Source organism: Callithrix jacchus, chromosome 16 (genome assembly GCF_049354715.1).
Source record: "Callithrix jacchus isolate 240 chromosome 16, calJac240_pri, whole genome shotgun sequence".
NCBI classification, from domain to species: domain Eukaryota; kingdom Metazoa; phylum Chordata; class Mammalia; order Primates; family Cebidae; genus Callithrix; species Callithrix jacchus.
Window position 1 is genome coordinate 90,129,719 of NC_133517.1, and position 11,583 is coordinate 90,141,301.

General features: G+C 38.9%; 1 protein-coding gene across 1 annotated transcript; it reads left to right on the forward strand.

Annotated features, from left to right (window-relative positions):
• Positions 1–5,939: 5,939 nt before the first annotated feature.
• LOC100414594 (heterogeneous nuclear ribonucleoproteins C1/C2) lies at positions 5,940–7,707 on the forward strand. The gene is made up of 2 exons (XM_008983368.5): positions 5,940–6,432; positions 6,472–7,707. The coding sequence occupies exons 1-2, from the start codon at positions 6,116–6,118 to the stop codon at positions 7,031–7,033; spliced, it is 879 nt and encodes a 292-aa protein (XP_008981616.3). The 5' UTR covers positions 5,940–6,115; the 3' UTR covers positions 7,034–7,707.
• The last annotated feature ends 3,876 nt before the right edge of the window (positions 7,708–11,583 follow it).

Genomic DNA, 11,583 nt, shown 5'->3' on the forward strand with positions numbered 1-11,583 from the left:
CCAGGCCCAATCAGGCAAAACAGAAAACACAAGAGGTAAGACCCTTTGCTTGCAAACAATGTGATATATTATTTATTCAAAATATTCACTGTTCCTCAGTGGGAGGATTATATATCCTATTCTGCTGATAACAAGTTCAGCCATATGACTTGCTTTGGACAATGAAATGTGAACAGAAAGTGATACTTCTCAACAGAAGTTTACAATTCAGCACACTAGTCACCATGTTTTTACTTCCCCTCCTTTATGAGTCTTGCAATATCCCTGACAGAATCTCCATCAAGCTGGGTCCAATTTTGAAGTCAACAGATGGCAAAACCTCAGCCAGCCCATGGTGAACATATAGATGCAAATGAGAAATAAGCTTTGATAGTTTAAAGCCTCTACATTTGGGGGTCATTTATTATTACATATTAACTTCCTACACCCCAGCAAATACAAACAATATAGGACAGGTCTTAAAAGAATGAGATAAGCAAACTGCCTGGCCTCTAATCTAAATTCTATGACTGTAATTTATGCTGTTGTTATTTGGTTCCAAAACCCTGACCATTGAATTAGCTAAAGTGAATGTATAACAAATTTAATTTGATTCCTTAAATAATCTCATTGGCTAATATGGAAAAACAAGTAGGATAATTTAATATAGGGTTTACATTAAGCAAAGTAGATTACAAAGCTCATACATCTCAAAGCTATCTGTCAAAGTTTTTCCTATATATATGTAACCATTTAAAAATTTTAAATTCTGGCTCTGATGATCCAATTTTTTTCTAATAACACATATATAATAGCATCTGTTCAATATGTGAATTATCAGTTTTTCCTCCCTTTCCATTATTAGTATAACAACATTAAGATTTTTTCATTTCTGATCTTCAGACTTCAGAGTCCATATTCAAACAGTAATGGTAAGTGACTTTCTGTATGTCATTTTGGCATACTTGATATTCATTCCTTTTAACTGTTTACTGCACTTATAAACTTTGATAAGAAAAATAAAACATTTGTTGATGTAATTATACCCTGCATGCTTTCGAAATGATTTGAAGTTTCTTACAGCAATATAGATAATGCAACAGGCTCAAAAACAAACCTAAGAATGGGTACAAAGGAAAATAAAGCCTGGCCTATTAGATACATTTAGTACATAAAAGTGAATTCCACTGGATATTACATGGTTACTAACATGCTTTTCAAATTCAGCTTTGATATTCATAGTGTCCAAAGCAGAAAGAAACAAAATCACTTATCAAACACATAATGTCCAAAGAATTTTAAAAGGCAATCGTTCAAGAGAAGAATAACTTTTCATGTCATGGAAGTATGTCAGACATTTCTTCTGTGGGTCAACACAGAAGAGAGAATGTGGCATACCATCCTTAGCAATGTCTTTATCAATATCCCACAAACACAACAGCAATGTGTCTATCAGTATCTCTACAAACACAATAGCAAACATACAAGAAACTCTTCACTCTGCATTCTATTGGAGTTGCAGTTCATTTATGACTTAAGGAAATATTCAGTCCAAGCTGATAAATTCTTTCATGATTTTCCTCTACATTAAGCTTATGCAACCATATCCACAATGTCAGATTCTTTATGTGTAACATTCCAAGCTGCATTTCTGAACCAAATACAAAAATTAAGATTGGAACATCGGTTGTTGTTGTAGATACTCTGTGTTCTATGTACTACAATTTACTAAGGCCTACATGTTAGAAAAACATTCTGATTTATCTGCAAAAGAGCTTTGAATAAGCAAGACCATATTTTTATTCAGTCCAACAATCTCTACATTTCTTGCCCTCATCATTTTCTATTGTCATATACAATTCCTTAGTTGCTTTTTATCCAGATTTTCTGTAACCAGTCTTCGTTTTATACCTGCCATCACTTGTTTGTCACTTCAGTTAAGGTGACAATCACGTGAAACTAGCACAGGATACCATGTTCCTAAGTAAGAGTACAACTCCTTAGGGAAACACCCCACTTAAATTAACATAGGGATTTCACAATGATATTGCCATTGGCACTTCTCTGCAGAGTCCCTTGCTTCCTATAACGTTTCCTTGGCTTTGCTTGTCTGTTAGGTAGATGCAAAAGTAATCACCAATTTCATCATAAAATTAGTTCTTCACTAATTAGTACTTTTTGTTAGAGGCCTAAATAAAGCAAACTACAGTTTTAGATTTGCCATGAAAGAAATGGCAAAAACTGTGATTACTTTTGCACCAATCTAATATATAAGTCAATGATTATTGTAGTAAAACTAGGCCTCATTGAAGAGCATTGACAAGTGCTGTCTAGAAAAAGGAAAAAACAAACAACAAAATAATGAATTGACTTGAGTAGCTCTTTGAGATTTCAGATCCAAAACTTGAGAAAAAAGGTTTCAGAAACCATATAATGCATTGATAGAAAAAAAAAAGTCTTCATTTAAATTTTGTAATGTCATTTTGGCTTTGCTATTCATTTCTAAATAGATAAAGATTTGTAACACACTTCATTTTTAAAACTAGTATCGGGACATATTGTTCATATTTTAATTGTTTGACACAGAGCAAGTATATTGATCTCCTGCTTCTGTTTCTTCAGCTTTTAAATAGAGATTATAATAGACCTACTTCGTGGACTTGTTATAAGGATTACATGGATTAAATTCATAAACCACTGAGAGCCCTGCTGGGCACAGTGTGAGTACTATAAAGTGCCTGTTACAATCATTGTTCCCGACAAAAATCTAATTCCCTATATTTTTTCTTCAGCTATTCAATAGCATGAAATGATGGAAATGGGCACCATGAAAATTAAACATTTTTAAATGAATTCCAGTTTCTACTTCATTAGAAAGAAATGAAGCTACACGCTTTCACCTCCTTGCACACACTGTTCTAATCAACAGAGATCATGACATTTCAATCAGTGATAATTCAAGAAAGATTTGTTATTACTAATGTTTCCTCACTAATTAGTACTTTTGTTAGAGGCCTAAATAAAGCCAACTACAGTTTTAAATTAAAAACAAAAAAAGACTTTTTCCCTTCCATTTAGCTTGTCCCTAAAGGTCCTCTTCACTCATCCCTGCTGGCAGCAGATTACAATAAAAAAGAGCACTAGTCCGGAAATCAAAAACTTGTCCTGAATTGGCTGTGTCACTCCTAAGTTCTTCAGATTTAAACAAGACATTGAAGACATTTTCCCTCATTTAATTTAATTTCCTGCAGGGGCTAAATGAAGATGATCATTTTGAATTATAAAATTCTATAATTCTCAGAAGCCTTTTATATCTTATCTACATATGTTGGACAATGTAACATGAACTTCTCTAAAATTATACACCTAAATGTATACAGATTATCGTTTGTATCATTCATACATTATCCGGTTTTATGCTTTCTACTAGGAAGGAAAAATAGTTCATATTTAAAGGTAATTATTACTTTAATAATTAGAATATTCTTAACAGCATAGGGATTATCTTTTCTTTCATTCCATTAAGCAAACACACAAATTTGACTGTACTTTTCTTTTTTAATAGACAGGGTCTAGTCCTGTCACCTAAGCAGGAATGTAATGACGTGATCATAGCTCACCGCAACCTTGAACTCCTGGCTCAAGGGATCCTCCCACCTCAGCCTCCCTGGTAGATGGGACTACAGGTGCACACCACCATGCCCCACTAACTCTTTTTTTTTTTTTTAACAAAGAGGAGATCTCCTTATGTTGCCCAGGCTGGTCTCCAACTCCTGGACTCAAGGGATCTTCTCAACTCAGTCTCTCAGAGTGCTGGTATACAGTCATGAGCCACTATGCCCTGCCAGTACTTTTTACCTTTCCAATATTGACAAATTTCTGGCTGCTGCTTCTTGTTAGATGATCACAAATACAAGAAAGAATTGTCAACCTTTGTCTCTCAAAATATAAGACCTTAAATATAGTTCTTTTACTTCCCATTACAAACATAGCTACCTTCTGGGATTGCCACTTGTACATCAGAGTGCCAAGACACCATCACCTTGTTTTTACATCCAGGGTCTCTACTATTTAAAAGGTATGAGCAGTCATTTTATTCATAACCAGAAAAAAAATATTGAAAATCCTTGGAGACAACTACTGGTGTCACCAAAGGTAGAAAATATTTACTGGAGTCACCGCCACCACCACCAAAAAGAAAACAGACAAGCCAACAAAGGATTGCTAATTCCAGGACTTCCAGGAGACTTCCAGAGGACAGAGTCTGGGTCAGACAGGATACAAAGCTGAAAACCCTAAAGCCTTCAGGAAAAACATCCTGAAACCCAGCCCACAGAACAGGGGAGTCTGGTCTAAAGCAGCAGTGAGTCAGAGCAGTGGGCAGCCAGAGGGCAGTGAGCTGGACTGAATCAGCAGGTGCCCCAGGGAAGTGGTACCCTGAGGGAACAATGTTGTAGGGATAGCATCAGGAGGGAAATTGAAGTCTCAAGCCCTCTCCTGAGTCCTAACTGAAAAAACAGCAACTGCAGTGTCTGGGATAAATCGCCCACCAGCCGAGGCAGAAGCAAGTCCTTCTTGAAGGAAACTTTCCTCAGGTAGGGTGAGTCTCCTACAGATTAAAAGCAAGCATGACCTTTCAAACAACAATTCTCAAACATACAGAAAATCAAGCTACTATGTGTGAGAATCGTCAGACAAAAACAAAGATTTAAAGTGAAGGAACTGTAGACCTTGAAGCTGACATAATAGAAAACAGTTATGCATGAAATTTGTAAAAGAAAAGTGAAGTTACAAAGAGAAGCATAGAGTAAAAATCATGAGAAATAGGCACACTGAGCCGAAAAGCCTGTAATTACAGAAGTAAAATATATAATTTTTGAAATTAAAGGCTCAATAAAGGACAATAAGTATATTAGGTAAGTAGCAATAATTTTTTTAAAAGAATAATAGATTATGTAATCCCAGCACTTTGGGAGGCCGAGGTGGGTGGATCACCTGAGGTCAGGATTTCAAGACCAGCCTGGCCAACATGGTAAAACCCCATCTCTACTCCAAATACAAGAAATAGCTGGGCAGCATGGCAAGCACCTATAATCCCAGCTACTCAGGAGGCTGAGGCAGGAGAATCACTTGAACCCAGGAAGTGGAGGTTGCAGTAAACCAAGATCCAGCCACTGCACTCCAGCAGGGTGACAGAACAAGACTCCACCTCAAAAAACGAAACAAAGCAAAACAAAACAAAAGAAAATAATAATAGAACAGGCCAGGTGGGGTGGCCCATGTCTGTAATCTCAGAACTTTGGGAGGTCAAGGCAGGCAAATCACCTGAGGTCAGGAGTTCAAGACCAGCCTGGCCAACATGGTGAAACCCCATCTCTACTAAAAATACAAAAATCAGTTGGGTGTGTTGGCAGGCACCTGTAATCCCAGCTACTTGGGAGGCTGAGGCAGGAGAATCACTTGAACCCAGGAAGTGGAGGTTTCAGTAAACCAAGATCCAGCCACTGCACTCCAGCAGGGTGACAGAACAAGACTCCACCTCAAAAAACGAAACAAAGCAAAACAAAACAAAACAAAAGAAAATAATAATAATAGAACAGGCCAGGTGGGGTGGCCCATGTCTGTAATCTCAGAACTTTGGGAGGTCAAGGCAGGCAAATCACCTGAGGTCAGGAGTTCAAGACCAGCCTGGCCAACATGGTGAAACCCCATCTCTACTAAAAATACAAAAGTCAGCTGGGTGTGTTGGCAGGCACCTGTAATCCCAGCTACTCGGGAGGCTGAGGCAGGAGAATTGCCTGAACCCAGGAAGCGGAGGTTGCTGTGAGCCAAGATGGCACCATTGCACTCCTGCCTTGGCAACAAGAGCAAAACTCTGTCTCAACAAAAGTAATAATAATAGATTAGGGAAGACATAGCTAAATAATTTATCCACAATGTAGCATAATGAGACAAAACAGGACTCGGGGGCCATTTTGTGAAGAGACGAAGACTGAGCGGTTGTGTCCACGTTGCCGACCTCCAGCAGCAGTCGGCTTCTGCACGTAGAACCCGGGAGTAGGAGACTCAGAATCAAATCTCTTCTCCCTCCTCCCTCCTGTTTTCGGCTTTGTGACAAACCTTATCATCAAACACAATGGCCAGCAACGTTACCAACAAGACAGATCCTCGCTCCATGAACTCCTGTGTGTTCATTGGGAATCTCAACACTCTCGTGGTCAAGAAATCTGATGTGGAGGCAATCTTTTCGAAGTATGGCAAAATTGTGGGCTGCTCTGTTCATAAGGGCTTTGCCTTCGTTCAATATGTTAATGAGAGAAATGCCCGGGCTGCTGTAGCAGGAGAGAATGGCAGAATGATTGCTGGCCAGGTTTTAGATATTAACCTGGCTGCAGAGCCAAAAGTGAACCGAGGAAAAGCAGGTGTGAAACGATCTGCAGCGGAGATGTACGGGTCAGTAACAGAACACCCTTCTCCGTCCCCTCTACTCAGCTCCTCTTTTGACTTGGACTATGACTTTCAACGGGATTATTATGATAGGATGTACAGTTACCCAGCACGTGTACCTCCTCCTCCTCCTATTGCTCAGGCTGTAGTGCCCTCGAAACGTCAGCGTGTATCAGGAAACACCTCACGAAGGGGCAAAAGTGGCTTCAATTCTAAGAGTGGACAGCGGGGATCTTCCAAGTCTGGAAAATTGAAAGGAGATGACCTTCAGGCCATTAAGAAGGAACTGACCCAGATAAAACAAAAAGTGGATTCTCTCCTGGAAAACCTGGAAAAAATTGAAAAGGAACAGAGCAAACAAGCAGAGATGAAGAATGATAAGTCAGAAGAGGAGCAAAGCAGCAGCTCCGTGAAGAAAGATGAGACTAATGTGAAGATGGAGTCTGAGGGGGGTGCAGATGACTCTGCTGAGGAGGGGGACCTACTGGATGATGATGATAATGAAGATCGGGGGGATGACCAGCTGGAGTTGATCAAGGATGATGAAAAAGAGGCTGAGGAAGGAGAGGATGACAGAGACAGCGCCAATGGCGAGGATGACTCTTAAGCACATAGTGGGGTTTAGAAATCTTATCCCATTATTTCTTTACCTAGGCGCTTGTCTAAGATCAAATTTTTCACCAGATCCTCTCCCCTAGTATCTTCAGCACATGCTCACTGTTCTCCCCATCCTTGTCTTTCCCATGTTCATTAATTCATATTTCCCTGCGCCTAGTCCCATTTTCACTTCCTTTTTGACGCTCCTAGTAGTTTTGTTAAGTCTTACCCTGTAATTTTTGCTTTTAATTTTGATACCTCTTTATGACTAACAATAAAAAGGATGTATGGTTTTTATCAACTGTCTCCAAAATAATCTCTTGTTATGCAGGGAGTACAGTTCTTTTCATTCATACATATGTTCCGTGGTTGCTTCCCTAACTGCAAAGGCAATCTCATTTAGTTGAGTAGCTCCAGAAAGCAGCTTTGAGTTAGAAGTATGTGTGTTACACCCCAACATTAGTGTGCTCTGTGGGGCAGTTCAACACAAATGTAACGATGTATTTTTGTGAATGAGAGTTGGCATGTCAAATGCATCCTCTAGAAAAATAGAGTTATAGTCTTAATATTTGTTTTCTAAAGTTGATACTGTGGGTTATTTTTGTGAACAGCCTGATGTTTGGGACCTTTTTTCTTCAAAATAAACAAGTCCTTATTAAACCAGGAATTTGGAGAAAAAAAAAATGAGACAAAACAAGTAAACATTAAAAGCTATAGAGGAGGCCAGGCATAGTGGCTCATGCCTGTAATCCCAGCACTTTGGGAGGCCGAGATGGGTAGATCACTTGAGGCTAGGAGTTCAAGACCAGCCTAGCCAACATGGTGAAACCCCATCTTTACTGAAAACATAAACATTAGCCAGGGGTGGTGGCACATGCTTGTAATCCCAGCTACTTGGGAGACTGAGGCACAGGAATCCCTTGAGCCAGGAGGCGGAGGTTGTAGTGAGCCAAGAACGCACCACTGCACTCCAGCCTAGGCAACAGAGCAAGACTCTGTCTCAAAATAAAATAAATAAATAAATAAATAAATAAAATAAAATAAAAGATATAGATGACATAGAGGACAGAATAAGAAGGCTTTGGATTTTGTTGAAGATCCAAACAAATATATAAGAAAGAATGAAAATGAGGAGAACAAAAGAAAGGCAATAATAGCTGCAAAATTCCCAGTAGACATGCAAAATAGGAAACCACAGATCCAGGACAAATAAAAATACAGCCACATTTGATAGGTCATAATAAAATTAAAAAAAAAAATCTTAAACCTGTTATAGTAAGCCCCTACTTACAGACAAAATGCATTCCCTGTGGCTAACTGAGGTGCTCAGAGATAAAACAGGTGGCCATGGTTGGGTGAGGGAGCAATCATATAATTTGTCTTCTCAGAAAGACATCATAAACGTTATCACAGGACCTCCCTTTCTAGAACCAAGGCAGACCAGTTCCCATTGCGTCAAGATAAACTGCTGCCAGAAATCCTCTGACACCTCGCATTTGAAAGAAGCATCTGACAGATTTCTGGTTTGAGGGTTGGAAACCAACCAACCGGGGCTTGTTTGTCCTAGTCCATGGGCTGAGCTACATCAACCAATTAGGGCTCAACCGTATTAACCAGTTATAACTAAGCAAAGTCCAACTCTTCTTTTGCATGAGTGAACTGGGTTGAGAACATAGGCAGGAACTTTTGCTATAAAACGCAAACCCTCTGTTTCTGGCAGGTACTTTGTCTTACACCGCTGTGTCTCTCCTGTTTGCAAACTGTTCACTGGAATAAAGCCCCTTTCCTCCAAAATCCTTTCAAAAGAACTCTTGGTCATAAAAGCAACTAGAGGAAAAGCACAATTCATATTTTAAAAAAGAAGAACAATTAGAATGACAGTAGAATTCTTTGTTTTAGTTGAGATGGAGTCACACTCTATTGCCCAGGCTAGAGTGCAGTGGCATGATTTTGGCTCTCTGCAACCTCCACCTTCTGGGTTCAAGCAACCCTCTTGCCTCAGCCTTCCAAGTAGCAAGGACTATGCCAGCACACCAAAATTAAAAATAATTTTGGATTTTTAGTAGAGACAGGATTTCACCATGTTGGCCAGGCTAGTCTTGAACTCCTGACCACAAGTGATATGCCTACCTCAGCCTCCCAAAATGTTTGGATTATAGGCATGAGTGCAGCCAGCAGAATTCTTAACTAAAAGTACAGCCTATAGATTACGGAATAACAGCTTCCAAGTGATGAGAGAAAATAGCTGTCAACTTAGATTATTGCAAAACAATAAGGACAAAATTAAAATATTTTCAGATAAAAACTGTCAGGGTTTTATCACCACAAGATCCCACCCAAAATACTGCCATTTCATTGGTTGGGAAGGAAAGATCAAACCTAAAATGTCTTAATGTAAGTTTATCATATAGGAGAGGGAACAAAATAGTGTTTAGCTTTAAGGCTCTATTGGATTAAATGTATACAATACAATTATAAACCTAAGGACTAAAGAACATAAGTTACATGTATAAATTCTAAACAGAAATAAGAAGTGAGAAAAGGAGGATAAAAAGAAATGAAAACTCAATCACAAAAAAGAAAGAGAGAAAACATAAGAAAAAACATGAAAACAAGTTTTAAACAGTAGAAATAACTCCAAATACACAAATAATCACAAAAAATATAAATGTATCAGAATCTTCCATTAAAGGACAACATCAAATTAAAAATGAAATGTAATGTATTGTATTAAAAACTAAGTATTGGGTCCTTGTTTCCAGTCCCTGGCACACAGCTCCTAAAACATGTGGAATCTGCAGAAAGAAATGAGTGTCACTTGTATGCTAATGAGATGACTGGTGGCTGAGGGTCTATAGTTAGCTTTGGGATTGGAGCGAGGCAACAGGAAGACTAAGACATGATGGAAGTATTAGAGCTTTTAATTTCTGGCCTGCAGGGAAGGCAGTGGGGCTAGAGATTGAGTTAATCACCAAAGAGTAATGATTTAATTAATCATGCCTATATAGGCGGGTGATGAAAAATGAGAACACATGGACACAGAAAGGGGAGTACTAAACACTGGGGTCTATTGCGGGGAAAAGGGGAGGGCCAGTGGGAGGGGGAGGTGTGGAGGGATAGCCTGGGGAGAAATGCCAAATGTGGGTGAAGGGGAGAAGGAAAGAAAAGCACACTGCCATGTGTGTTCCTACGCAACTGTCTTGCATGCTCTGCTCATGTACCCCAAAACCTAAAATCCAATAAAAAATTTTAAAAAAAATCATGCCTATATAAGGAGACCTCCTTTAACAATGGGGTTCAGAGAGCCTCCAGGTTAATGAACACACTGAGGTGCTGGTCACACTCTGAGAGGGCATAGAAGTTCCACACACCTCATCCCTACCTGGCTCTATGTATCTTTTAATCTGGCTATTCATTGGTATCCTGCATGATATCCTTTATAATGAATTAGTGATAGTAAAGTGCTTTCGTGAGTTCTGTAAGCCATGCTAGCAAATTATGGAACTTGAGAAGGTGGTCATAGAAAACTCCAATTTATAACAGACGGTCAGAAGCAAAGATGGCAACCTGGACTGGCATTTGTCATCTGAAGTAGGCAAAGCATTGTGGGATTGAGCCCTTTAACCTGTGGGCTCAGTGCTAACACTGGAGAGTTGGTGTCAGAATTGACTTCAACCATAGGACACCAAGTTGGTGCCTGTAGAGTTGGAGAATATATTGGTATGGGGAATAACTACAAATTGGATGTCGAAAGTGTTGACAATAAAAATAGGTCAGGAAAAAAAAGCTTTATTTTGCTTAAAATTAGATACACATAATAAAAAGACCATTTAGCAGATTTGGAGCCCAAGCTACAGCCCTGGCACTCACCGTTCCGGTCATTGCCTCAGGGCTATTGCTCAGGTACCATGTAAGACAAGTTGAAAATGCCTGGCAGTTAATGCCCTATGCTTTAGTCTGCTTATTTTCTGTGGAGCTATATTACCGTTCACTACTCCTATTTGTTTGTCCAATTGGCTAATAAATGCATCTGTTGATGAATTAATTTCAATTATTGAATTTTTCACTTCTAGAATTTACATTAAAAAATTTTTTAGATGCAGGGTCTTGCTCTGTTGCCCAGCCTGGAGTGCAATGATGCAATCACAGCTCACTGCAACCTTCTATTCCTGGTCTCAAGGGATCCTCTACCTCAGCCTCCCAAGTAGTAGAATTTACAGTTTTAAAATAAGGTTTTTTTTTTCTCAAAGAAAGTATCCATTTTGTCATCTATTTTGCAAACATGTTAATCACTATTATTTTGAAAGCCGTATCTGGTAACTCCAGTATCTGTGTCATGTTTGAGGCTATTTCTGTCTTCTGCTTTGTATGGGAGTTTTGGTGTGCCTATTATTATTATCAAATAATGGAACATTATATATGAAAACTTATACAATCACTGGATGATGCTACCTTCTTTCACAAATGCTTTGCTCTGTTCTCTGGCAAATGGCAAGATGAAATAATAACCACCTCAATCCATCAGCAACAAAACTTTGTAGTAAATAAATCTTGGCCTAC

Excerpts from the sequence above, each read along its gene's own strand:
- LOC100414594 (XM_008983368.5), top strand. The coding sequence starts at position 6,116 with ATGGCCAGCAACGTTACCAACAAGACAGATCCTCGCTCCATGAACTCC. Across the intron at positions 6,433-6,471 it reads TCTGCAGCGGAGATGTACGG|CTCCTCTTTTGACTTGGACT; the intron begins GTCAGTAACAGA and ends CCCTCTACTCAG.